The 24,954-nt window shown below is 41.8% G+C and overlaps 1 protein-coding gene across 4 annotated transcripts; it reads right to left on the bottom strand.

The window, feature by feature from the left end:
* Positions 1–618: 618 nt before the first annotated feature.
* Positions 619–24,637, bottom strand: ZFP1 (ZFP1 zinc finger protein). Of its 4 annotated transcripts, none has more exons than XM_078357762.1 (4): positions 24,487–24,637; positions 18,508–18,565; positions 5,816–5,942; positions 619–3,434 (listed from the first exon to the last, which is right to left on the bottom strand). In XM_078357762.1, exons 2-4 carry the CDS (start codon positions 18,520–18,522, stop codon positions 2,353–2,355), a joined length of 1,224 nt encoding a protein of 407 aa, XP_078213888.1. In that variant the 5' UTR covers positions 18,523–18,565; positions 24,487–24,637; the 3' UTR covers positions 619–2,352. The 4 variants fall into 4 exon arrangements, with proteins under 4 accessions (XP_078213888.1, XP_008984459.1, XP_035137689.1 ...); XM_008986211.5 differs by having other exon boundaries at positions 24,506–24,637; XM_035281798.3 differs by lacking the exon at positions 5,816–5,942 and having other exon boundaries at positions 24,506–24,637.
* Between the last annotated feature and the right edge of the window lie 317 nt (positions 24,638–24,954).

The following is a 24,954-nucleotide window of genomic DNA, read 5'->3' as shown; positions in this document are numbered from 1 at the left end:
TGTCTCACACTTTCCCTCACTCACTTACTCTCCCACTTTCACACTCACTTTCAGTCTCAGTCACTGTCACACTTTCACACACATACCCAGTCTCACTTTCCCTCACACTCACTCTTACTCTCCCACTTTCACTCACTTTGTCTCAGTCACACTTACACACACACACCCACTCAGTCTCACACTTTCCCTCACTCTCCCACTTTCACACTCACTTTGTCTGTCAGTCACACTTTCACACACACCCACTCAGTCTCACACTTTCCCTCACACTCTCCCACTTTCACACTTTCAGTCTCTCACTGTCAGTTTCACACACACACACCCACTCAGTCTCACCTTCACTCACACTCAGTCTCACCCTGTCTCTCATACTCTCATAGTCTCACTTTCACTCAGTCTCACTGTCACTCACACTCAATCTCACACACACTGTCACTGTCTCACACTTTCTCACACTGTCTCACACACTTTCTCAGACACACACTCCCTCACACACTGTCACACACACACTCTCACCTCTCCCTCCCCTCCCCACTCTTGCTTTCCTCATTTGACCTAGAGGAGTTTGGTGTTTGCTCCCACACATTCTTCTCAGGGAAATACCATTCAGCCATGGTATGTTTTTACCACAATTTATTCATCCATTCCCTTAGTGACTTATTTTTGGTCCTTACCCAAAAATACAATATGCATTAGTAAACATATAATCTTAAGTACTGGCACTTTTTTTCCTTAGGGATAGATTCCCAGGAGATTCCTAGGTTGAAGAGAATATAAATATTAAAACACAAAGTCACATTGTTTTCCAAGGAGGCTGTAACAATTTACATTTCTAATAGCAGCGTCTGAAAATAGCTTTTTCCCCTGCTTCTTTGTGAGTAGGTAAGATGAAAACTTAGAAAAAAACTTACTGGGCTATGGATGTTCAGTTTAAATGTGTTCAGAATATCACTCGAATTCATATATTGTCACAGCACATCAATGACTTCCAAAAATAATTTTTAAAAGCACGTTTTTGGTTGCCATTTATAATTCCCAATACATGATGTGGGATTGATAGGGAAAGGCTGAACTTGAAAATCTGAAATCAAGTCTATAATAGCATTTGAGTTATACCAAAAAAAAAAAATTCTTGTTAATATATGGAGACCACTGAAAAATCTGACTATATAAAGAGTAAACATGTAACGGAAAGGTAATAACTTACACTAAGTCACGTTCCAATGGGAAATGTTTTAGGTTGGCAGTAGTGAAACCAAGAAAGAAGAAATGCCTCCTTTAAACAACAAAATGCTGTCAAAATTCATTTCTAAAGGGGGTTATACACATGAAAAATTTAAAAAGCAATGAAACAGTTGACGTTATTTAAAATAATTTTTCCTGTAAAGTCTCTGAAATATAACATTTGTGAACTATAGAAGCATCCTACCATTTTTGCTAGACGATTTATGTATTAAGGAAAGACAAAAACAGGTGGTCTCTGTTACGCAACGTTTTGGAAATAGACATGCAGCTGTATGCAGATATCCCACTGGAAAATAAAAGCGTGATGAATGGGAATATTGTCTTTACATGGCAAACTCTTACTCTGTGGTGCGTACTGAGTAGTACAGCCCACGTCTGCCTCCTTCATGCTATAGATCAATGATTTCACATGTGCATATTTGTGTAAATAATGCTTCTAGAAAATCTTCAGCAAACCCAAAGCAGGTAAAACTTCAACACTGTCTTCTGTTTCGTAAGAGGCAGCTCAAGAACAATGTTCATACCAATTTATATATGCCAGCAAGCAGTAGGGAAAGACAGAGGTTCCATGCCACTTTAAATCTGTTACGCATTTCATGTGGAATACATACTGGATTGTAGAAATACTGAAAAACACATGTGATGTTTAGTATGGAAAAATCTTGTTATGTCCTAATTACTGCAGAGGACAAGAATTTCAGATTCCCAGTGATTATGCTAAATTTACATGTGCAGATCTAAAACATACAACTTTTGTGGCATACCCACATATTACTACTAAATTCATAAGATACTGTTTGTTTGTATATCTCTTATGCTGCTGTCTACAATACTCAATTCATTCAAGATTTTAAAGAGCTCATTGTAGTACAACTGGGTATGGCTATTTACAACTGGATATATTCTGATACGTATTCTTCAAGCTGGGTATCACATATAACTTCCAGTATAATGTTCTCATGGGATCCTATTTTTTCATACATTTTTGAGTTGAGAGATTGCATCTCAGTATGAATTCCCATGTTCCCTCAATATTTTCATGAGGATTTTCACCCACGTGAAGAGTTCTGGCAGGAAGGTTTTCCACAGTACAACCTGGTTGGAATTTCAAGGTTTATCCCCGATGTGAACTCGCTGATGGACACTGAGTCGGGACTTCCTGCTAAAGGCTTTCCCACATTCAGAACACTCATATGGTTTCTCACCTGTGTGGATTCGCAAATGTAATCGAAGAGTTGACCTCTGGCTGAAAGTTTTGCCACATTCAGTACATTCGTAGGGCTTTTCTCCTGTATGAGTTCTCATGTGTATAATGAGTTGTGAGTTCTGGATAAAGGATTTTCCACATTCACTGCACTCATAGCGTTTCTCCCCTGTGTGAATCTTCTGATGTATGATAAGGTTTGACTTCTTGAAGAAGGTTTTTGCACATTCGTTACACTCATAGGGTCGCTCTCCTGTATGAATTCTCTGGTGTGTGGTAAGTTCAAACTTTTGGGCAAATGTCTTTCCACATTCACTGCATTCATAGGGCTTCTTCTCCATATGTGCTCTCTGATGTACAATGAGGTTTGACTGGTGGGTGAAAGCTTTTCCACATTCAGGACATTCAAAGGGTTTCTCCCCAGTGTGAATTCTCTGATGTTTGATGAGGTTGGCCTTATGGGAGAAGGTTTTCTTACATACATTACATTCATACGGTTTTTCTCCGGTATGTATTCTCTTATGACTAATGAGGAGTGACTTAAAGGAGAAAGCCTTGTCACAGTATGTACAAATGAAAGGTTGAACCAAATTTTTTATTTTCTGATGTTTAAAAATGGCTGATTTATGACTGAGGGCTTTTCCACTTTTATTGTATTCAGAATATCCTACTCCAGGGTGGGTTTTCTCTTGCTTCAGGTAGAGAAGTGCTTTTCCAAATTCATTACACTCATCAGTTTGCTTTCTTGCATAGCTTCTATTACTATTAAGCAAGTCTGAATTATATTTCAAGGTTTTTTCATATAAGTCATATTTATAGGGTACTTGTCTTAAAGAAACAAAGTCTGTGTTCAGATTAAGTGTTTTTCCAAAGAGATCACCTCTTTCCTCCATCGGGGTTTGGTTCTTAAGAATTATAAATTGCCTCGGCTGCTCGTCCGGGTTCCTGTGGTCTCTCTCCATCTGGTCATCAGCCTTCCACACCTCTAGGATAGAGCACAGTGAAAAGAACCTTGTGAACACCTCTGCTGTAATGTTACAGAATGGGAAGTCTTCACAGGTGTTCTATCACAGGGCTGACTCTTAAGTTTGGGACTGAGTCTCCCAAATATTAAAAAATTCCCAGGCTGGGTACAGTGGCTAACACCTATAATCCTAGGACTCTGGGAGGCTGAGGCAGGGGGATCACAAGGTCAGGACATAGAGACCATCCTGGCTAACATGGTAAACTCTCGTCTCTATTAAAAGTATAAAAATTAGCTGGGTGTTGTGGCACATGCCTATAGTCCCAGCTACTCGGTAGGCTGAGACAGGGGAGTCGCTTGAACCCAGGAGGGGGAGGTTGCAGTGAGCCAGGATTCTGCCACTGCACTCCAGCCTGGACAACAGAACAAGACTCTCTCAAAAAAATAAAAATTACCAGCGCAAATGTTTCCTTTCAACCTTGGAAAGAAAATAGCTTGTGGTTTAAAAACAAAACCAAACCAAATGAATACAAGTAGCAATGCAAGATGACAAAATAACCTTAAACTGGGTAGAGCAGGTGAAATAAGACAGAAGACAGAACACAAATAATATGAGAAGGCTGGCAATTCCAGGGATGGAGATTCACAGCACTCTAAAGACACGGTGCAGTTAGCACAGAGACCAATGAAGTAAGTAGATGAGGCAGTTAAGGGGAAATACCTGGGCAGATCTCTAGAGTAACAGTACGATTTGTTAAACTCAGGCTACCATGGTAGAACCAGCACCACTCTGCATGCTTCTAAGCTTTTCCCCCTTTTTTCTTCACCAAAATGATTTCCAGAAAGCAGCACTTCATAGGTTTGCAGTGACAACCATACAGCAGAGCTCTAAATCTCTAAGTCAGACTGTTGAAAATGGTTGGTAAAATCCAGAAATACATATTCTCTAAGAAATATACACCCCTTATAACAGATCATTGACTGTTGCTGGTTTTACTGCTTTTTTTCTACTGAAGTTGTTAGGACAGTGAACCTGTTTTCACCATCATATCCAACTTTTTTTCCATTCCTATTTATTTTTTGGGAGGGCCTCCCTCTGTTGCCCAGGCTAGAGTGCAGTGGCACAATCATAGCTCACTGCAGCCTTGCCCTCCTAGGCTCAAGGGATCCTCTCAACATTACAGGCATGAGCCACTAGGCCCAGCCTACTTTTAATGTGTTCAGAATCTTAAGGATCCAGTTACGCAGACTCATTAAAAAGTCATACAACAGATTTTGGCAAGGCTAAGATACACTGTTGGTTGGAATTTAAATTAATTCAACCACTTTGGAAAACAGTCAAGATTCTCAAAGAATTCAGAACTACCCTTTGCCCCAGCAATCCCATTACTGGCTATATATCCAAAAGAAAATCATCTAACCAGGAACAGGGTTCATGCCTGTAATCCCAGCACTTTGGGAGGCTAAGGCAGGAGGAACACTTGAGGTCAGGAGTTTTTGTTTTTCAGATGCACTCCAGCCTGGGCAACAGAGACTCCAAAGGCATGATCTTGGCTTACAGCAACCTCTGCCTCCTGGGTCGCTGGGATTACAGGCACATGCCACCATGCCTCGCTTATTTTGTATTTTCAGTAGAGATCGGGTTTCACCATGTTGGTTGTGCTGGTCTTGAACTCCTGACCTCAGGTGAGCCAGCCGCCTTGGCCTCCCAGAGGGCTATAATTATAAGTACAAGCCACCATGCCTGGCCTGAGGTCAGGAGTTCTACAGAGAACTTGTCTTTACAAAAGTAAAAAAATAATTAGCAGATCATGGTGGTGTGTGTCTGTGGTCTCAGGTACTCAAGGCTAACGTGGGAAGGGTTCAAGTATAAGAGGCAAATATCTGTAAGGTTAAACAGGAAAAAAAGGGACGCAGGGAGAAATGGATATTTGGAGGTATGATTCAGAGAGCTGAGGTACAGCATCTGTCCTCAGCTATGGTTAGGGGGTTAGGGATTTGAAAAATAGTTTCCTGAAAAGTATTTGAAAGGTACTGAGCTCATAATCCCCTGGATATTCATTCCCCTGGCTTCTGATTCTCACTTTCTCCTGTCGTATCTCCCCTAAAACGTTCTGAATTGACAACTCTATGCTACCCAAAACTCTTCTCATTGCTCCAACTTGAAAATCACATACGGCTTGACAGCAATTTACTAATGAGACATAGCTCCTAACTACCTAGACTTCAAAAGCTTTAAAAGAAAAGGAGATGGAGCTTCAAAGGCTGCACGATCTCGCAGGTTTAACACCTGAAGAGTTAGGCCAAAAACAGTAATTTGGAAGCTCATAATTTCTGGTCACTGAGATGGGACATTAACACCTCTAGGCAAACAGTGAGCTGTACCTGAAAACCGTCCTTACCCACTGAAAGTAAGTTGCTGTAATTCTCCAGCATCACATCCATGTATAGGATTCTCTGAGAGGGGTCCAGTTGCTCCCATTCCTCCTGGGTAAAGTCCACAGTCACATCCGTGAATGAAACTGATCCCTGAAAGGGCACATTGTTACTCATCCTAAGATGATCATTTGGTATAGAAAGAATAGATGAAAACTTTACAGGTCATTCACCATGAAAATTAACACCAACGATACATCTTGTTCACTGTTTTGTTCACTTCTTCCAAAATATATCTTTACAAACAGCTGAGATTCATTCAGATTCCCCTATGGCTCAGATTCCCCTATAGCTCTGGCACTGTCCTATTTGATAGGTATCTCAAAACACTGTTGGCCAGGTCAAGTAGCTCGTGCTTGTAACCCCAGCACTTTGGAAAGCTGAGGTGGGCAGATCACCTGAGGTCAGGAGTTCAAGACTACCTTGGCGAACGTGGTGAACTCCTGCCTCTACTAAAAATACAAAAATGTTGACAGGCATGATGGCATATGCCTGTAGTCCTAGTTACCTGGGGGACTGAGGCAGGACAACTGCTTCAACCCGGGAGGCAGAGGCTGCAGGGAGTCGAGACTGCACCACTGTACTCCAGTCTGTGCAATAGAGTAAAATTCTGTCTCAAAAAATAAATGGCTCTTTCTGCTCTCAAGGCGTGTACTGTGTGCCAAGCACATTAGATATTCAGTGTTACCAGTGTGGTGATAAAGCTCACATAGGCATTATTTCTGTGATATTGAAGAGTTAACTTTGCTTACTTAAAGGCAGAAAATAAACTTCGAATTATGAAATACCAGGTACAAGTAAGGATTTCTGTCCCTTCATCCCCCCTGCCCTTGAAGCCATAAAAGTGGTAGAAAAATTTTTTTAAAAAATATATGGTTGGATTCAGGACAGACACAGCTGAAGAAATGATTAGTCAAAAGATGTCAGCAAATGACTGCAATGCAGCATGTACATGAAAGAGCCTAAAAGAAAGATAAAGTAAAACGGTCTAATAAAATTGCAGCAGGAGTCCCAGGAGGAGGGGCAAAATGCAGTGGAAACAGTATTTGAAGAGATAATAGCTGAGAATTTCCCAACATAGCTCACACCAGGCTATAGTTTTAAACACCACCAACCCCAAGTACAATAAATGCATTAAAAAACAAAAAAACACTCCAGCATATAACAAAACTGATTTAAAACCTCAGAGGAGGCCAGGTCCAGTGGCTCATGCCTGTAATCCCAGCACTTTGGGAGGCCGAGGGGAGGCAGATTACCAGGTCAACATGGTAAAACCCCATGTCTCTACTAAAAATACAAAAAATTAGCTGGACGTAGCGGGTGGCTGTAATCCCACTACTTGGAATGCTGAGGCAGGAGAATTGCTTGAACCTGGGAGGTGGAGATTCCAGTGAGCTGAGATCGCCCCACTGCACTCTAGCCCAGGCAACAGCAAGACTCTGTCTTGAAAAAAAGAGGTATTGCCTTCAGAGGCACAAAAAACCTGACAGCTGATTTCTCAACATAGACAATTAAACAATGGAGATCAGAAGACAAATCTTCAAAGCACTAAAAATAGCTAGAATGAGTTGACAAACTTTTTCTATAAAGGGTCAAGTAAATAATTTTTTTTTTTTTTTTCAGGCTACATGTAGTCTCTGCTAAAACCAACTTGGCTGTGATACCACAAAAACAAGCACAGGCAACAGGTCAACAAATAGGCGTGGCTGCGTTCCAATAAAATTTGATTTATGGAAACTAAAATTTGAGTTTCATATTTTCACAGCATAACAGACTCTTGGTATTTCCCCCCCAACCATTAAAACCTGTTCTTAGCTTGTGGATCATAGAAAAATAAGGTGGCAGCCCATTTGGACAGTGTGCCAGAGTTTGATACCCCGATCTAGAACAACGACTAGTACATAGTAGATGTCATGCGTTAGGCATTGTTAATACTATTAAAAGATGTACCAAACCCAAAATTAAGCCCAGCAAGAATCAGATGTGCAACAAGAGCAATGGCAAACCAGAAAATCATTAAAACTATGCAAATACGGAAAGGAAGTATGAAACTAATTTTTGGGTGTCATCAACTTAGAAGTTGTGGCAGGAAGAAGACACCTTGTTTGGAAGAAATATTCTGATTAAATTTTGTTTAAAATAGGCAAGTACTGAAAAAGTAATACCTTGAAAACGGTGGAAATGTATAAATTATGACAGACTAGCAGAGAAGGAGAAGCAGATAAAATCAGTAATCAAAATTAACATGGGGTAACTGTTAAAAGACTAAGATCTTCAGAGTTTTAAAAACCTATATATAATTTTTACAAGAGACAAACTTTAAAAACAATACAAACTTCAACAACCCAGCTATAATATAAATAAAATAACAACGCCTGAAAACGCCACAGAAAGCTATCACAGGAGCGTCAGTAATTAAACAGAATTCAAAAAGAATGCACATAACATAACCCCAAATTCCACATAATCCTGTTCATGTATATTAAAAAACATACTGGTTATCTCTACGAGAGAAAGACGGGCTTTAACGATAAAGAAAATTTTGAGTCACAGTGCTGGTGCTGTGTCTAATGCCTATAATCCCAGCACTTTGGGAGGCTGAGGCAGGAGAACTGCTTGAGCCCAGGAGTTTGAGACCAGCCTAGGCAACATGGTGAGACCCTCTCTCTACAACAACAAAAACCTCGGTAGTGCTTGTGAGGCACACCCATAGGCCCAGCTACGTGGGAGGTTGAGGTAGGAAGACAGCTTGGGCCTGGAAGGTCTAGGCTACAGTGAGCAGTTATCATGTCAATGCACTTCAGCCTTGGTGACACAGCAAGACCCTCTTTCAACAAAAAAGGCCAGTGAGGTGGCTCACATCTGTAATCCCAACACTTTAGAGGCTGAGGTGGGTGGATCACCCAAGGTCAGGAGTTTGAGACTGGCCTGGCCAACGTGGAGAAACACAGTCTCTACTAAAAATACAAAAATCAGCTGGGCATGGTGGTACCCACGTGTAGTCCCACCTACTAGAGAGGTTGAGGCAGTAGAATCGCTTGAACCCAGGAGACAAAGGTTGAAGTAAGTGAGAGAGATTGTGCCACTACACTACTACAAGCCAGCCTGGAGACAGAGCAAGACTCTGTCTCAAAAAAAAAAAAAAAAAGCATGCTGGGGATGGCAGATCCTCATATGATACAAATAGAGTAAGAAACAAAATTAATGTATGAATTTTGTAACATAAAAAATATTACATTTTAATACATTTAAAATGTAGTAAGTAATATAAATTTTAAAACCATGGCCATATAAAAGAATGAAAGTGTATCCTTTACAGCAACTTGGATGCAGGTGGAGGGCATTATCCCAAGTGAATTAACAGGAAGAGAAATCCAAATAGCACATATCCTCACTTCTAAGTGGGAGCTAATCTCTGAGTACTCATGGACGTAAAGATGGTAACAGCAGACACTGGGGTCTACTGGTAGGGAAAGGAGGGGACAAAGGCAGAAACTATCGGGTACTATCCTCACTATATGGTGACAGGATCAAACATAACCCAAATGTTAGCATCATGAAAAACATCTATGTAACCAATCTGCACATGTACCCCAAATTTAAACTAAGTTGAAATTACATTTTAAAAAAATCTTCAATATACCGAACGTGGAAGCAAATACATCAAAATGTTAAGTACTGACTAGACAGCAAAATAGGTTGATAATTAGGTTGAACCACACTTGCACCAGATGCAGTGGCTCACGCCTGTAATCAAAGCACATTGGGAGCCAAAGCAGGTAGATCACTTAAGGTCAGGAGTTTAAGATCAGCCTGGGCAACAGGGCAAGACCCCATCTCTAAAAAAAAAAAAAAAAAAAAAAAAACAAAAATACAAAAAAGCACAGTGGCTTACACCTGTATTCCCAGCACTTTGGGAGCCCGAGGTGGGTGGATCATGAGATAAGGAGTTCGAGACCAGCTTGGCCAAAATGGTGAAACCCACGTCTCTACTAAAAATACAAAAAATTAGCTGGGCGTGGTGGCGTGTGCCTGTAGTACCAGCTGCTCGGGAGGCTTGAATTGCAGAATTGCTTGAATCCAGGAGGCAGAGGTTGCAGTGAGACAAGATTGCACCCCTGCACTCCAGCCTGGGGGACAGAGCAAGACTCCATCTCAAAATAAAAACAACTTAGCCAGGCACCTGTAGTCCCAGCTACATGGGCGACTGAGGTGGGAGGATTGCTTCAGCCAAGGAGGTCCAGGCTGCAGTGAGCTGACGTTGCACTGCACCACTGCACTCCAGCCTGGGTAACAAAGTGAGACCCTATCTCAAAAAAAAAAGTTGAACCCTATTGAAGTTACTTTAAATTGTTTTAATACACAAAAATATTTCATAAAGTTTAACCTAATATGCTTTATTTGTATTTCTGTGAAATAAATCTTATAATCTACCAGGCAAAATGGAAGAAAAAAATTCCTAAGGAAATTTCAGAACACTGTGTGCAAAGAGAAAGCCTGTGAGTTTCAGGAGACCACAGGTTGTAAGTAAGTAGACTGAAAGCCTTCAGACCTGTTGACTACACCAGAAAGCTATCTTCAGAATTGTCAGAGAGGCAAACAAAACTGGAAAAAATAAGATAATTAATTGCAAGCACAGGAGAGCAATCACTGTAGGGCTACAATTACTCAAAGGCATGTCTATGAGGGGAGCCCCGCATTTACAATGATGCTGAACCATGGCACAGAAAACCAAAAGCCCAAGCAGAAATGAGTGTTGTTGGCCAGGCAGGGTGGCTCACACGTGTAAGCCCAGCATTTTGAGGGGCCCAGCCGGGTGGTGGCGGGGGGAAGGGGGATCACTTGCAGCCAGGAGTTTGAGACCAGCCTGACCAACCTGGAGAAATAGAAAAATTAGCTGAGTGTGGTGGCAGACTAATTTTTATTTAATTAAGTAAATTAATTAAAAACTGGTGTTTGGGTCTGTAAAACAACTGGGATCTGGGGGCAATGCTATGATTTGAATATTTTTGTCCCTTCTAACAATTGACGTTGCAACTTAACCCCCAGTTAAGTATTGGGAGGTGTGGCCTTTGAGAGGTGATTGAGCCATGGAGGCTCCTCCCCTTGTGAATGGGATTAGGCACCCTTCTAAAGGGTCTTGATAAAAAAAGTTCATCTGCTTTTTTTTGCCCTTTTGCTTTCTGCCATGCAAGGACACAGCATTCATCCCCTCTGAAGGATGCAGCATTTAAAGTGCCATCTTGGAAGAGACCAGGCCTTCACCAGCATCTTGATCTTGGATCTCAGCTTCTAGAACTGTAAAAAAATATATTTTTCTTTTTTTTTTTTTTGTGAGACACAGTCTCGCTTTGTCACCTAGGCTGGAGTGGCATGATCTTGGCTCACTACAGCCTCCACCTTCCAGGTTCAAGCAATTCTCATGCCTCAGCCACCCAAGTAGCTGGGGTTACAGGCACGTACCACTGCACCTGGCTAATTTTTCTATTTTTAGTGCAGATGGGGTTTCGCCATGTTGGCCAGACTGGTCTCAAACTCCTGGCCTCAAGTGATCCATGCACCTTGGCCTTTCAAAGTGCTAGGTATGAGCCACCTTGCCCAGCCAAGAAAATAAATTTCTGTTCTTTATAAATTACTCAGTCTCGAGTATTCATAGCAGCACAAAACAGACTAAGACACAGGGTGATGGAGCTAAGGAAGCCATAGAGAAGCCTTAACATTCTGCATAAAAATTCACCTCAGATCTTTGGCTAGTTCCTAATAAGTTTAGGTAGAGGGCAGGCCTCCAAGAGAATTAGTAGCAACAACTGGGAGACTGAGAGGTGAGTAGAGATTTCAGAGGCTGCATGGTGCTGAGGAGCTGGCATAGTCTGAATCTAGCAAGATAGAGATACTGGCAAACAGCTGAAATGCCAGAAAAGCCATGCCCTAGGACGGACCATACCCTAGGAGAAAGGCATATGAGCAAACCGATACAGACCCACACCTATAAATCTTAAAACATGCCCCAACAGGATCAGAATAATCTGCCAATAATTTAGCTATCTGGCAGACAACACTTAACATTTTTTAGAAGGAGCTCTGTATCATACATGTCCAGCACACAAAACTGCTAGACATGGGAAAAAGCAAAACCAGGGCCAGGTGTAGTGGCTCATGGCTGTAATCCCAGCACTTTAGGAGGCTGAGGCAGGAGGACTGCTTGAGCCCAGGAGTTTAAGACCAGCCAGGACAACATAGCAAAACCCCATCTCTACAAAAAAAAAAAAAAAGTACAAAAATTAGCCGGACATAGTGGCACATGTCTGTGGACCCAGCTTCTCAAAACGGGTGGGGTGGGAGGGTTGCCTGAGCCCAGGAGGTCATTACTGCAGTGAACTGTGAGCCTGCCACTATACTCCAGCCTGGGGGTAACAAAGACCCTGTCTTTAAAGAAAAACAAGAAACAATGAGGCCAGGCATGTGGTGCTGAAAACCCTGCAGGTTGGGAGGCTAAGGCGGGTGAACTGCTTAAGCCCAGGAATTAAAGACCAGCCTGGACAACATAGCGAAACTCCATCTCTACAAAAAATACAAAAATTAGCTTGACATGACAGCATACACCTGTAGTCTCAGCTGTTGAGGCTGAGGTGGGAGATCACTTGAGCCCAGGAGGCAGAGGTTGCAGTGAATGGAGATCAAGCCACTGCACTCTAGTATGGGCAAGGCCTTAGAGCAAGGCCATCTTGGAAGGAAAAAAAAAAAAGGACAAGACAAAAACAATCAAGAGATAAGCCAAAAAAGCAGATGTGGGCCGGCACGGTGGCTCACACCTATAATCCCAGCACTTTGGGAGGCCGACAGGTGGATCACAAGGTCAAGAGATCGAGACCATCCTGGTCAACATGGTGAAACCCCGTCTCTACTAAAAATACAAAAATTAGCTGGGCATTGTGGCGCATGCCTGTAATCCCAGCTACTCGGAAGGCTGAGGCAGGAGAATTGCTTGAATCCAGGAGGCGGAGGTTGCGGTGAGCCGGGATCACGCCATTGCACTCCAGCCTGGGTAACAACAGCAAAACTCCGTCTCAAAAACAAAAAAGCAGATGTACAGATGACCTATATTAGTTAACCCATAAACACTTCAGATGAACTATAAAGTCATATGCAAAATATTACAGGAGTGGTCAGTAACAATTATAAGCTGTAATCTCTACAGCAACCACTTAAAAAAAAGATAAAAGGGAAAATAAATCACAAATAAAATAATAAATCAATTAAAAGATAGAAATAGGTCAGGCATGGTAGCTCACGCCTATAATCCTAGCACTTTGGGAGGCTCAAGTCGGGTATTGCTTGAGGCCAGAAGTTCAAAACCAGCCCAGGCAACATAGCAAGATACTATTAGTACAAAAAGAAAAAAAATTAACTGGTACAGGCCTGTAGTCTCAGCTACTCAGGAGTGGGGATGGGGTGGGGCGCTGCTTAAGCCCAGGAGGTTGAGGCTGCAATGGGCCAAGATCACACCAGTGGACTCCAGCACTCCAGCCTGGGTGAGAAAGAGAAATCCTGTCTCAAAAAATAAAATAGGCAGAAATAGGCTGGATCAAGGAGGTTGAGGCTGCAGTGAGCTGTGTTCATGCCACTAAACTCCAGCCTGGGCAACAGAGGAAGACCCTGTCTCAGAAAAAGAAGAGAAATAGGCTGGATCAAAACCATGACCAAACTACATGCTGTTTAGGGGAAACATACTATAAATACATGAACATAAATAGGTCGAAGCAAAAATAAAATATATACCATAACACTAATTATTAAAAAAGTAGGTATGGGCCAGGCACAGTGGTTCACATTTGTAATCCCAGCACTTTGGGAGGCCAACATAGGCAGATCCCTTGAGCCTAGGAGTTTGAAACCAGCCTGGACAACATGGCAAGATCCCATCTCTATCAAAAAGAAAACTAAAGAAGTTCCCTGGGCATGGTGATGGGCACCTGTAGTCCCAGCTACTGGGAAGATCACTTGAGTCCAGGAGGTGAAGGCTGCTATGAGCCAAGATTAAGCTACTGTTCTCCGCCTGGGTAATAGAGCCAATCTGGTCTCAAAAAAAAAAAAAAAAAAAAGGTTAGGTGTGGCTTTATTAATATCAGAAAAGGAATATTATCACAGATAAACAGGGGCATTCCAAAATGATAAAAAGGTAAAACCATCAGGAAAGGAAAATAGAATCACATGTGTGCACACAACCATAACCATAAATGCCATGACTAACATAGCTTCAAATTATATCAAGAAAAACTGACAGAATGAAAGTGAGGAATGGACACATCCACAATGTTCATACCCAGCTATCAATCAAATACCAGAACAGAATGAGGGCCAGGCACAGTGGCTGTAATCCCAGCATTTTGGGAGGCTGAGGAGGACGTTATCACTTGAGGCCAGGAGTTCAAGACCAGCCCGACCAACAGGGCAAAACCCTATCTCTACTAAAAATAAAAAATTAGTCAGGTGTGGGACACACACTTGTAATCCCAGCTACTCAGGAGGCTGAGGCAGGAGAACTGATTGAACCTGGGTAGCGGAGGTTGCAGTGTGCTGAGATCATGCCACTGCATTCCAGCCTGTGCAACAGAATGAGACTCTGTCTCAAAAAAAAAAAAATTTTTTTTCAGAAATTCAGCCTAAAAAATGTATCTCTCACAAACCCTTTCTCAAGAAGCTACTGAAGCATGTACTTCAATAAAACAACAGTAATCCAAAAAAGACAGAGGCATGAGAAGCGGCAAATAAACGATCAACATGAGAGCGTGGAACAAAATCCCTGGGAGGAGTGGAAAGGAGACGGCAGAATGGTGCTGATTCTCTACTAACCCAAACTGCTTGTACTACAGACTGAAACACAGTGATTCAAAAGCTAGCATTTTGAGAGTTTGTCATCAACAAGATACCTGGGGCCACTCTACCAACTTTTTATTAAACTGAGAGCAGAATGCCTGGGTTAGCCTGGTCCAGATTCTTATCTGTACTTATCTTGAACATGTTCTGATGACATCTGTCTTTCCCCTCCACACCAAACTGCCTTGGATCAGATGAAGACACTCATTTCACGTCACAGAAGTGTTCTGCTGTAATCTACTCCCGAGAGGTGGCAGTTCACCAGTGAACCAAGATGCAGAAAAATACACAGCATCCCACTCCCTCTAATTATATTCCTACCAAAATTCAATACCTAGTCTACACTCTGACCCTGTCACATGGCCGAACTGTGCTGAGCCCTAAGCTTCTCATGACCTTGCCAATGACTTCCACAAACAGGACTTCCGTAAACTTTCAGGAAAGCCGAAGCCAGGCTCTACCCAGAAATTCAATTCAGTTAATCTTCTCCTCGGAGCCTTTGTTCAACAGTAGCAAAATTAATTTCTTTCTTTTTTTTTTCTGAGATGGAGTTTTGCTCTTCTTGCCCAGGCTGGGGTATAATGGCCTGATCTCAGTTCACGGCAACCTCCACCTCCCGGGTTCAAGTGATTCTCCTGCTGCAGCCTACTGAGTAGCTGGGATTACATGTGCCTGCCACCACACCCGGCTAATTTTTTGTATTTAGTAGAGACTAGGTTTCCCTATGTTGGCAAAGCTTGTCTCAATCTCCAGACCTCAAGTGATCCATGCACCTCGGCCTCTCAAAGTGCTACGATTACAGGCATTAGCCACTAGGCCTGGCTCCAACAGTAGCCAAATTTCTAGAGCCCATTTGCACTGCTAAATTTGCTTGGTGTTGCCACATTGCTCCCAGTAAGCCTCTATCATTCTATGCTACCTCCACCAATACATGAGTGGTTTCATTTCTTCTTAGCTAACACTAGCTAGTGTAATTTAAAAATAAATGATAACCTAAGTCTTGACAAACGGCCCACAGGTGCATCTTTTAGATCTCACATGTCTGAAAGGAAAAAACGCTCCACCAATCAGACAAAAGATTATGCAAACCAATACAATGTTAATTCCAGTTATAGTTTATCAACTATATTTTATATTAAGAATATATATTAGCAGCCGGGCGCGGTGGCTCATGCCTGTAATCCTAGCACTTTGAGAGGCTGAGGTGGGTGGATCACTTGAGGTCAGGAGTTCAAGACCAGCCTGGCCATCATGGTGAAACCCCATCTTTTAAAAAGAAAAAAAAGAATATATATAAGCGATATTAATTCCAATTATAGTTTATCAACTGAATTTTATATTGATTAAAATATATATAAGCGGTAAAGTCTTTAAGAAAAGCAAGAGAACTATTAAGAAAAATATCAAGATAGTGGCCATCTACTAGGTGGATTCAATCAGAAAATTTGTCATGAAGAACAGATAATGTTCTATTTCTTAACTTGGGTGCATACACGGGCACCCATTTTATTATTATTCTTTAGTGGATACATATTTGTTATACATGTTGTTATAACACATGTAAAGAGTGTTAATGTTTTAATATACTCTTCTGTATATGTGTTACACAATTAAAGATTGGGAATAAAAGAATGAGCAAACTCTCTATGCTCTAATATGAAAATACTTCAAACATATGTTACTGACTGATTTAAAAAACACATAATTGGGCTGGGCGCAGTGGCTCACACCTGTAATCCCAGCACTTTGGGGGACCGAGGTGGACATGGATTGCCTGAGCTCTGAAGTTTGAGACCAACCTGAGCGAAAGGGTGAAACTCCATCTCTACAAAAAAATACAGAAAATTAGCTGGGCATAGTGGCATATTGCCTGTAGTCCCAGCTACTTGGGATGGGGGTGGGGGAGTGGTTACGCAGCAGGATTGCTCAAGTCCAGGAAGTTGAGGCTGCAGTGAGCCATGTTCACACCACTGCACTCCCACTTAGGTGACAGAGCTAGACCCTGTCTCAGAAACAAACCAAAATCATATAATTAAGAGACTGAAACACAAACCATAACCAGGCACAGTGGCTCCCGCTTGCAATCCCAGCACTTTGGGGGGCCGAGGCGGGTGGATCACTTGAGCCCAGGAGTTTGAGACCAGACTGACCAACGTGATGAAACCCCATCTCTACTAAAAATACAAAAATTAGCCAGTCATGGTGGTGCACACCTATAAACCCAGCTACTCGGGAAGCTGAGGCAGGAGAATTGCTTGAACCTGGGAAGCAGAGGTTGCAGTGAGCTGAAATCACGCCACTACACTCCAGCCTGGGCAATAGAGAAGATTGTGTCTCAAAAAATAAAAAATAAATAAATAAATGAATAAAATGGCTAAAATCCAGAACACTGACAACATAAAATGCTGGCGAGGATGTGAGGCCATAGGAATTCTCATTCTTTGCTGGTGGAAATGTAAAATGGTAAGCCACGTGGAAGAGAGTTTGCCAGTTTCTTACAAAATTAATTATATTCTTAGTATATGATCCAGGAGCCTTGGTATTTATCCAAATGAGCTGAAAACATGCCCCTAAAAAACCTGCACACAGATGTTTATAACAGCTTTATTTATAATTGCCAAAACTTGGAAGCAATTAAGTTTATCTGTTCCTTCAATATGTGAATGGATAAACAAACGTGGTACATCACATCATGACATATTACTCGGTACTAAGAAGAAATGAGCTATCAAGCCAAGAAAAGACGGAGAAACCTTAAATGCATATTTCTAAGTGAAGGAAACCAATCTGAAAAGGCTACCTACAGCATGAATCCAACTATATGACATTCCGGAAAAGACACACTAGGGAGATGAGACAGTAGAAAGATCAGTGGGTGTTAGGGACTTAGGGAGATGGAGGGAGGGGTGCATAGGCAGAACACAGGGTATTTTCAGGGCAGTGAACCTATTCTGTATGATGCCATAATGACAGATACATGTCATTATATATTGGTTAAAACACATAGAATGTACACAAAGAGTGATCTCTACTGTAAACTACATGCTTTAAAGTATCAATATTGGCTCATCAACTGTAACAATACACATATTAATGCATACAGTAAAAACGGGAAACTGGGGGCAGAGGTTGGGAATGAGGGGGTATATGGGAACATACTGCATTTCCCAATTTTTCTGTAAACCCAAAACTGCTCTAAAAAAATTAAATATATTAATTAAAGCAGAACACATATGAACAGAACAATATGATTAATACACTATCTTATGTTTGTGCTTTTATTTGTACTTGTGTAAATATGTGCAAATAGCTCTGGAAAGCTACACAAGAAAGTAATGACAGTGGTACCTGCTTGGGGTGGGGGAATTTAAATAGTGACCGACATACTGACTGCATTCTCTGGGATTAGGCTGATCTGACTGGAAAAACCAAATACATGCAATATTCTTCTGCACTTGCACTGAGGAATGCTACATGAAACCACCACAGATAAAGTGATAACCCTTTCAAAATTGGTTGTTTCTGGGGATGCTATCCAAAACACTATCTATATGAAGGCCCATAAAATTTATTCAGACCTAATGTACAGAACCAAAGAATTAGTATTCATAACCAGGGCAAGACATTTAATGACTCAATTTACTTTTTGGCTGCTGGTATTGATCAGTTATCCTTACTATGTTTTCCTTGCGTTTTACTCATTCACACTTTCCTATTTCATTTTCTGGGTCCTTATAAACTTCCTTAAATGCAATGAAAAGCAAAATGGGGAACAACTCACCTGGGATTTATTCATTTTCTGTAGTTTTTGGTAAAGGCAGAGAACTATGAAGGCAAAACTGGAATAGAGAAAAAAGGAAGGCATTGTTATTAAAGGTCTGATCTGCCTTACAATTCCTGGAATGACTTGTTTAGAAATCCCTAGAGACCACCTGGGAAAATACCACCTCCTGGGATAGTCCCTTTGCCTCTTCATAAGGGCAGAAAAGATCATACTAGCAGCACCTATCTTCAATGTAACATTATCAGACACCCATAAAAGCAAGACAAAGATAATCCATTATTAAAAGAGGCAAAACAGTCAACAGAATCCTTGACTGCTGAAATTATCAGACAGGGAATTGAACACAATTATGATTCATATACTAAAGGCTTTACTAGAAAAGGTGGACAACACGAATGAACAAACAGGGAATTCCAGCAAAGATGGAAACTACAAGAAAAAAATCCAGTGGAAATGCTAAGAAAGAAAAGTACAGTAACAGAGATGACCTTTCTGCAGGCTGATTAGTAGACGAAAGAGCTAAGACACGTTTCAGTAAACTTGAAGATAGGTCAAAAGAAACTACCCAAACTGAAACACAAAGAGAAATGGAAGAAAAAAATGAAAGGACAGAGCATCCAAGGGCTGTGGACAGTATCAAATGATCTAATAAACATGTAACTCAAATTCCAAGAGGAGAAAAGAAGTATTTGAAGATATAATGGGCAAGAATTTTCCAAAAATAATATCAAACCACAGGTCCAAGAAGCACAGACAATTTATCCAAACAGGGAAAATACAAAAAACTAAATTCAAACAAAAACACACATGGACACACTGTATCCAAACAACTGAAAATCAAAGTTAAAGTCTTCAAGGTAGCCAGAGGAAAAAAGGCATATTATACATAGAAAAATCAAGATAATGAATCATAGCCATATTCTCATGAGAAACTATATAAGCTAGAAAACAAAGCAATGGCATCCTTAAAGTGCTTTACGAGCAACAAAAAAGCAACTAAAGCAAGAGAACTATTAACTCAGAATTCTATACTCAACAAAAATATCTTTCAAAAATGACAGTGAAATAAAAAATCTTTTCAAACAAAAAACCTAGCAAATTCATTATCAGTAAACCTGTACCAGAAGAAATGTTTAATGAAGTTCTTTAAATAGAAGAAATAGGATACCAGACAAAAACCTGAATCTACACAAATAAATGAAAATTTCTTGAGAATGCTTAAAATGAGGATAAATATAATAGATGCTTTTTCGTGCTTTTAATCACTGTAAAAGATTATCTAAAGCAAGAACAGTACCAAAGTTTTGTGGTTTTACAGCATGTGTCAATATGCTTGAAGGATGAAATTGGGAGCATACTGATGTAAGTATACCTACATAAAACAGTATGATAATCTTTAAAGTTTCAATAAACTTTAAGGCAACAACCAAAAACTTTAAATGTTTACAAATACACAGTAAGACATCAGTGGAAATAAAATGCAATTATAAAAAAGACCCACTTGAGCCAAAAGTAGAAAAAAAGAAAAACAGAAACAAAGACCAAATGAGAAAAATAGAAAAAAAAAAAACCAAAACAGCAAGATGGTAGATTTTGATACAACTCTATCAATAAATTGGTATAAACACACCAATTAAATGATAGAGGTCAACTTCTATGAAAAAAACAAAACGAAACCATGTGCTATCTATAAGCAGTTTATTTTAAATATAAAAACATAGCCTCATTTAAATTAAAAGGATGACTAGTTGTAGGAGTCAGGAAATTAAAAAAAAAAAAGAAAAAATAACAAAAAAAGAGGGTCAGGCACAGTAGCTCATGCCTGTAATCCCAGAACTTTGAGAGGCAAAGGTGGGTGGACTCTTTCAGCCCAGGGGTTTGAGACAAGCCTAGGCAATATGGCAAAACCTCATCTCTACAAAAAATAAAGAAAATCAGCTGAGTGTGGCAGTGCATACCTGGAGTCCTAGCTACTCAGGAGACTGAGACAAAAGGATCAGGGCGCACACCTGGAGTCCTAGCTACTCTGTAAGTTGAGACAAAAGACCTCGAATCTTAGCTACTAGGGAGGCTGAGGCAAAAGAGAGACCCTGTCTCAATCAATCAAGGAAAATTCTACTATCAACAGTCCAACATTTATTCAAATACACATGAAACAGTTTCCCAGATATCATCATATCCTCGAAACTTAAAACAAACCACAACAGGCGTGGCACAGTGGTTCCCACCAGTAAAGCCCTTTCGGAGGCCAAGGCCAGCAGATCACTTGAGACCAGGAGTTTGAGACTGGCCTGGCCAACAAGGCAAAACCCTGTCTCTACTAAAACAAAATGAAACAAAAATACAAAAACAAACCACAATAAATTTAAAAGAACTGAAATTTGTAATATAGTATTCTGACCAAATCAGAATTAAACTATAAATCAATAATATAAAAAGATCTGGAAAATCTCCAAAGACATGGAAATTAAGCAATACAATCTGAATAACTAAAGGGTGAAAACGAAGTTGCAAAAGAAGTTTAAAAAAAATTAGAATTGAATGGTAATGAAAATACAACATAAAGGCTGGGCACGGTGGTTTAGGCTTGTAATCCCAAAACTTTGGAAGGCCAAGGTGGGCAGATCACTCAAGGTCAAGAGTTCAAGACCAGTCTGGCCAACATGGTGAAACCCCATCTCCACTATACATACAAAAATTAGCAGGGCATGATGGCAGGTGCCTGTAATCCCAGCTACTCAGGAGGCTCAGGTGGGAGAATCGCTTGAAATGGGGAGGTAGGGTTTGCAGTGAGCAGAGATTGCACCACTGTACTCCAGCCTGGGTAACAGTGAGACTCTGTCTCAAAAAAAGCTAGACTCAGTGGCTCACGCCTATAATCCCAGCACTTTGGGAGGCCGAGGTGGGGGAAATCACGGTCAAGAGATAGAGACAATGCTGGCCAACATGGTGAAACCCCGTCTCTACTAAAAATACAAAAACTAGCATGGTGGGACATGCCTGCGATCCCAGCTACTTCAGAGGGTGAGGCAGGAGAATTGCTTGAACCTGGGAGGTGAAGGTTGCAGTAAGCCAAGATTGCACCACTGCACTCCAGCCTGGTGACAGAGTGAGACTCCATCTCAAAAAAAAAAAAAAAAAAAAAGAGGAAATATATAAAAATTTGACAAATGCCCATCAACGATAGACTGGACAGGGAAAATGTGGCACATATACACCATGGAATATTATGCAGCCATCAAAAACGATGAGTTTGTGTCCTTTGTAGGGACATGGATAAACCTGGAAACCATCATTCTCAGCAAACTGACACAAGAGCAGACAATCAAACACCGCATGTTCTCACTCATAGGTGGGTGTTGAACAATGAGAATTGTTCAACATGGGCACAGGGAGGGGAGCATCACACACTGGGGTCTGTTGGGGGGAAATAGGGGAGGGACAGCGGGGGGTGGGGAGTTGGGGAGAGAGAGCATGGGGAGAAATGCCAGATATAGGTGATGGGGAAGAAGGCAGCAAATCACACTGCCACGTGTGTACCTATGCAACAATCTTGCATGTTCTTCACATGTACCCCAAAACCTAAAATGCAATAAAAAATTTTTTTTAAATATTTGAGTGATATAGCTAAAGTAGTATTTAGAGGAACAGTTACATTAATAAATTGTTTATTTTAAAAAAGAAAGGTTTCAGCCGGGCATGTGGCATGCACTTGTAGTCCCAACTACTTGAGAGGCTAAGGAGGGAGGATCGATTAAGCCCAGATCAGTGCTAAAGTAAGCCATGTTCACGCCACTGTACTCCGGCTTGGGTGACAGAGCAAAACTGTCTCCAAAATTAAAAAAAAAAAAAAAAAAAAAGAGCAAGAAAAAAAGGAAGAAGAGAGGAGGAAGGAGGAGAAAGGAGGAGGAGGAGGAGGAAAAAGAATTTCAATTAATGGTCTCAGCTTCCATCTTATAAAATCAGAAAGGAAAAAAATAGGGAATGAAACCCAAAGCAAGCATATGGAAGGAAATAATAAAGAGCGGAAATCACTAAAACTGAAAACAGGCAAGCAACTGAGAAATGTAATAAAACCAAAAGCCGGTTATTTGAAAAAGATTCATAATGTCGAGAAACTGCTAGGCAAACTGGCCAAGAGAAACAAAAAGGACACACAGTAACCAATGTCTAGTGATTCAGGAGGCACTATTACAAATACTAGACATTACAAAGAGTAAATCTTTTGATAATAAATATAGATACTAGCTCAACTAATCAAGAATAAATAGGTGGGGAGAAATCCCAAATACACAAAGTAAGTGGGAAATAGCAACACAAATAAGGGAAAAAAATAATAGTAAAGAGATTTTATCTCTATTAGCAGTAAAACACTACACAATTATTAAAAATATATATTTTTTACCAAGATTATAAAATGTTGCTGAGGGTGAAAAACCAAAAAGGACTGAACCAAATGGTAAGGAGTATGAGAAGACCCATAAAGAGGTGTCCGTTCCCCTAATTTAACCTAACCACTAACCGGATTACATTAAAAATATCAACACTTCTTTTTTAATACAACTGATCCTCAAGTACAATCATGAATCACTTAATGACAGAGATAGGTTCTGAGAAATGTGTCATTACGCAATTTCGTTATTGTGTTAACATCACAGAGTGTACTGACACAGATGTCGGTATAGACCACTACACACCTAGCTATACACCTATTGCTCCTACGGTACAAACCTGAGCAGCTTGTCACTGTACTGAATACTGTAGGAAGCTGTACCACAATGGCAACTATTTGTGTATTTAAACATAGAAAAGGTACAATCAGCCGGGCACAGTGGCTCACGCCTGTAATCCCAGCACACTGGAGGCCAAGGCAAGGGGATCGCTTGAGCCCAGGAGCTTGAGACCAGCCTGGGCAATCTAGTGAGACCTCCTCTCTACCAAAAATTAAAAAATTAGCTGGGCATGGTGGCAGGCACATGCAGTCCCAGCTACTTGGGAGGCTGAGGTGGCAGGATCCCTTGAACCCTGGAGATGCAAGCTGTGACTGCACCACTGCACTCCAGTCTGGGTGGCACAGTGAGATCCTATCCCCCCTCCACACAAAAATTAAGAAAGAAAAAGAAATGGTACAATAAAAACTATAGTATTACAATCACATGGAACCACCATTTTACATGGGGTCCGTCGTTGACAGCCACATAGTTATACAGAGCGTGACTTTACCAAAATTATGGGAAAACTTTCGTATTTCAAAGTAGTGAAGACTTCTGGGTGCCAAAAACGGAAAGAACAGAAAATTCCATCCGAGAGAAATTCAAAACGTGCACACAGCAAAATCTACCAGCGAGTAAAATCAAAAGATAAAGAAAAAAATATCTGCCGCTCACAAAGTAGCACCGGGTTGTGAGACCTTGGGGAAATCACTTCTCCCTTCTGAGCCTCCGGTGTTCCTGGGGTTGGGACGGAGATGACAAGCGGAAGTCACGGGGTGGACGCGAGGATCAAGGGGACACCTCACTAAAGACCCCCTGACAAAGGGATCAAGGCGCTCCTTCACCACTAGCACCTGCCCAGGATCCCAGACCTCCCTCAAACCCGCGAGGCTCTGGGCGTAGGGGCGTGGCCAGGTGTGTGGCCCCGCCCCGCCGGGACCTGGTCCTGGGAGCGCGTGCCCGCCGCGGCTTCCGGACTCGCTCCCGCGCGGCCCGAACCCCTCACCGCCTGTCTGAGGCGCAGCTTCTGACAAAGAGAAGAAGGCGAAGCCTAGCAGCCGCCTCCCTTCCGCCGTCCCCGCCCTCGCACGTTCGGCCAGGCGTGCCCCGCCGGCCCCGCTCGGAGGAGGGCCCTGGGCAACCCCGGACGCCGCCCTGAGGGTCACCGCCGCCTACGAGTCGCCGAAGTTTGGGTTCCCACCCTGCGCGGGCACGAGCCCATCTCTCATCTCCTTCCCCTCGGCCCCAGGCTGCGCGGAGCTACCTGGAAGCCCCCCTCGTACCTGTGGGGGCGCAGCCTCCACTCCTGGCCCAGTGCCACAGCGGGTCACGGCGCTGGGTGGTTAAGACGCGCGGAGACGGGGGCTCTGTCACCCACTCACGGCCGGTGGTGGGGGAAGGGCGGCCAGCGGCGCGCTCGCAGCACTGCACATGCGCATATATAGGGGCGCGCGCCGTTCCCAGGGTCCTCGGAGGGGTGGGCCGTCGACGCTGCTGACTACACTTCCCACAAGCCTCCGGGGCCACGGCGTTAGGGACTCTCAGGAAAGTCTACTCTTTGTTAGGAGGCCTTGGTCTGCACTGTTTCTTTTTCCGAGTTAGCCGTGAATTACAATTCACCACCTCCCCCTTAAATACAACAACTTGGCTCTTAGACATTACACAAATCTGTAATTGTATTTAAACTAGAATATATGTACAAAATTAAAGAAGACAGTATTCATAATTTCAC

The sequence above is a fragment of the Callithrix jacchus genome, chromosome 20 (genome assembly GCF_049354715.1).
Source record: "Callithrix jacchus isolate 240 chromosome 20, calJac240_pri, whole genome shotgun sequence".
Taxonomy (NCBI): domain Eukaryota; kingdom Metazoa; phylum Chordata; class Mammalia; order Primates; family Cebidae; genus Callithrix; species Callithrix jacchus.
This window is presented reverse-complemented; position numbering and strand designations above follow the sequence as displayed.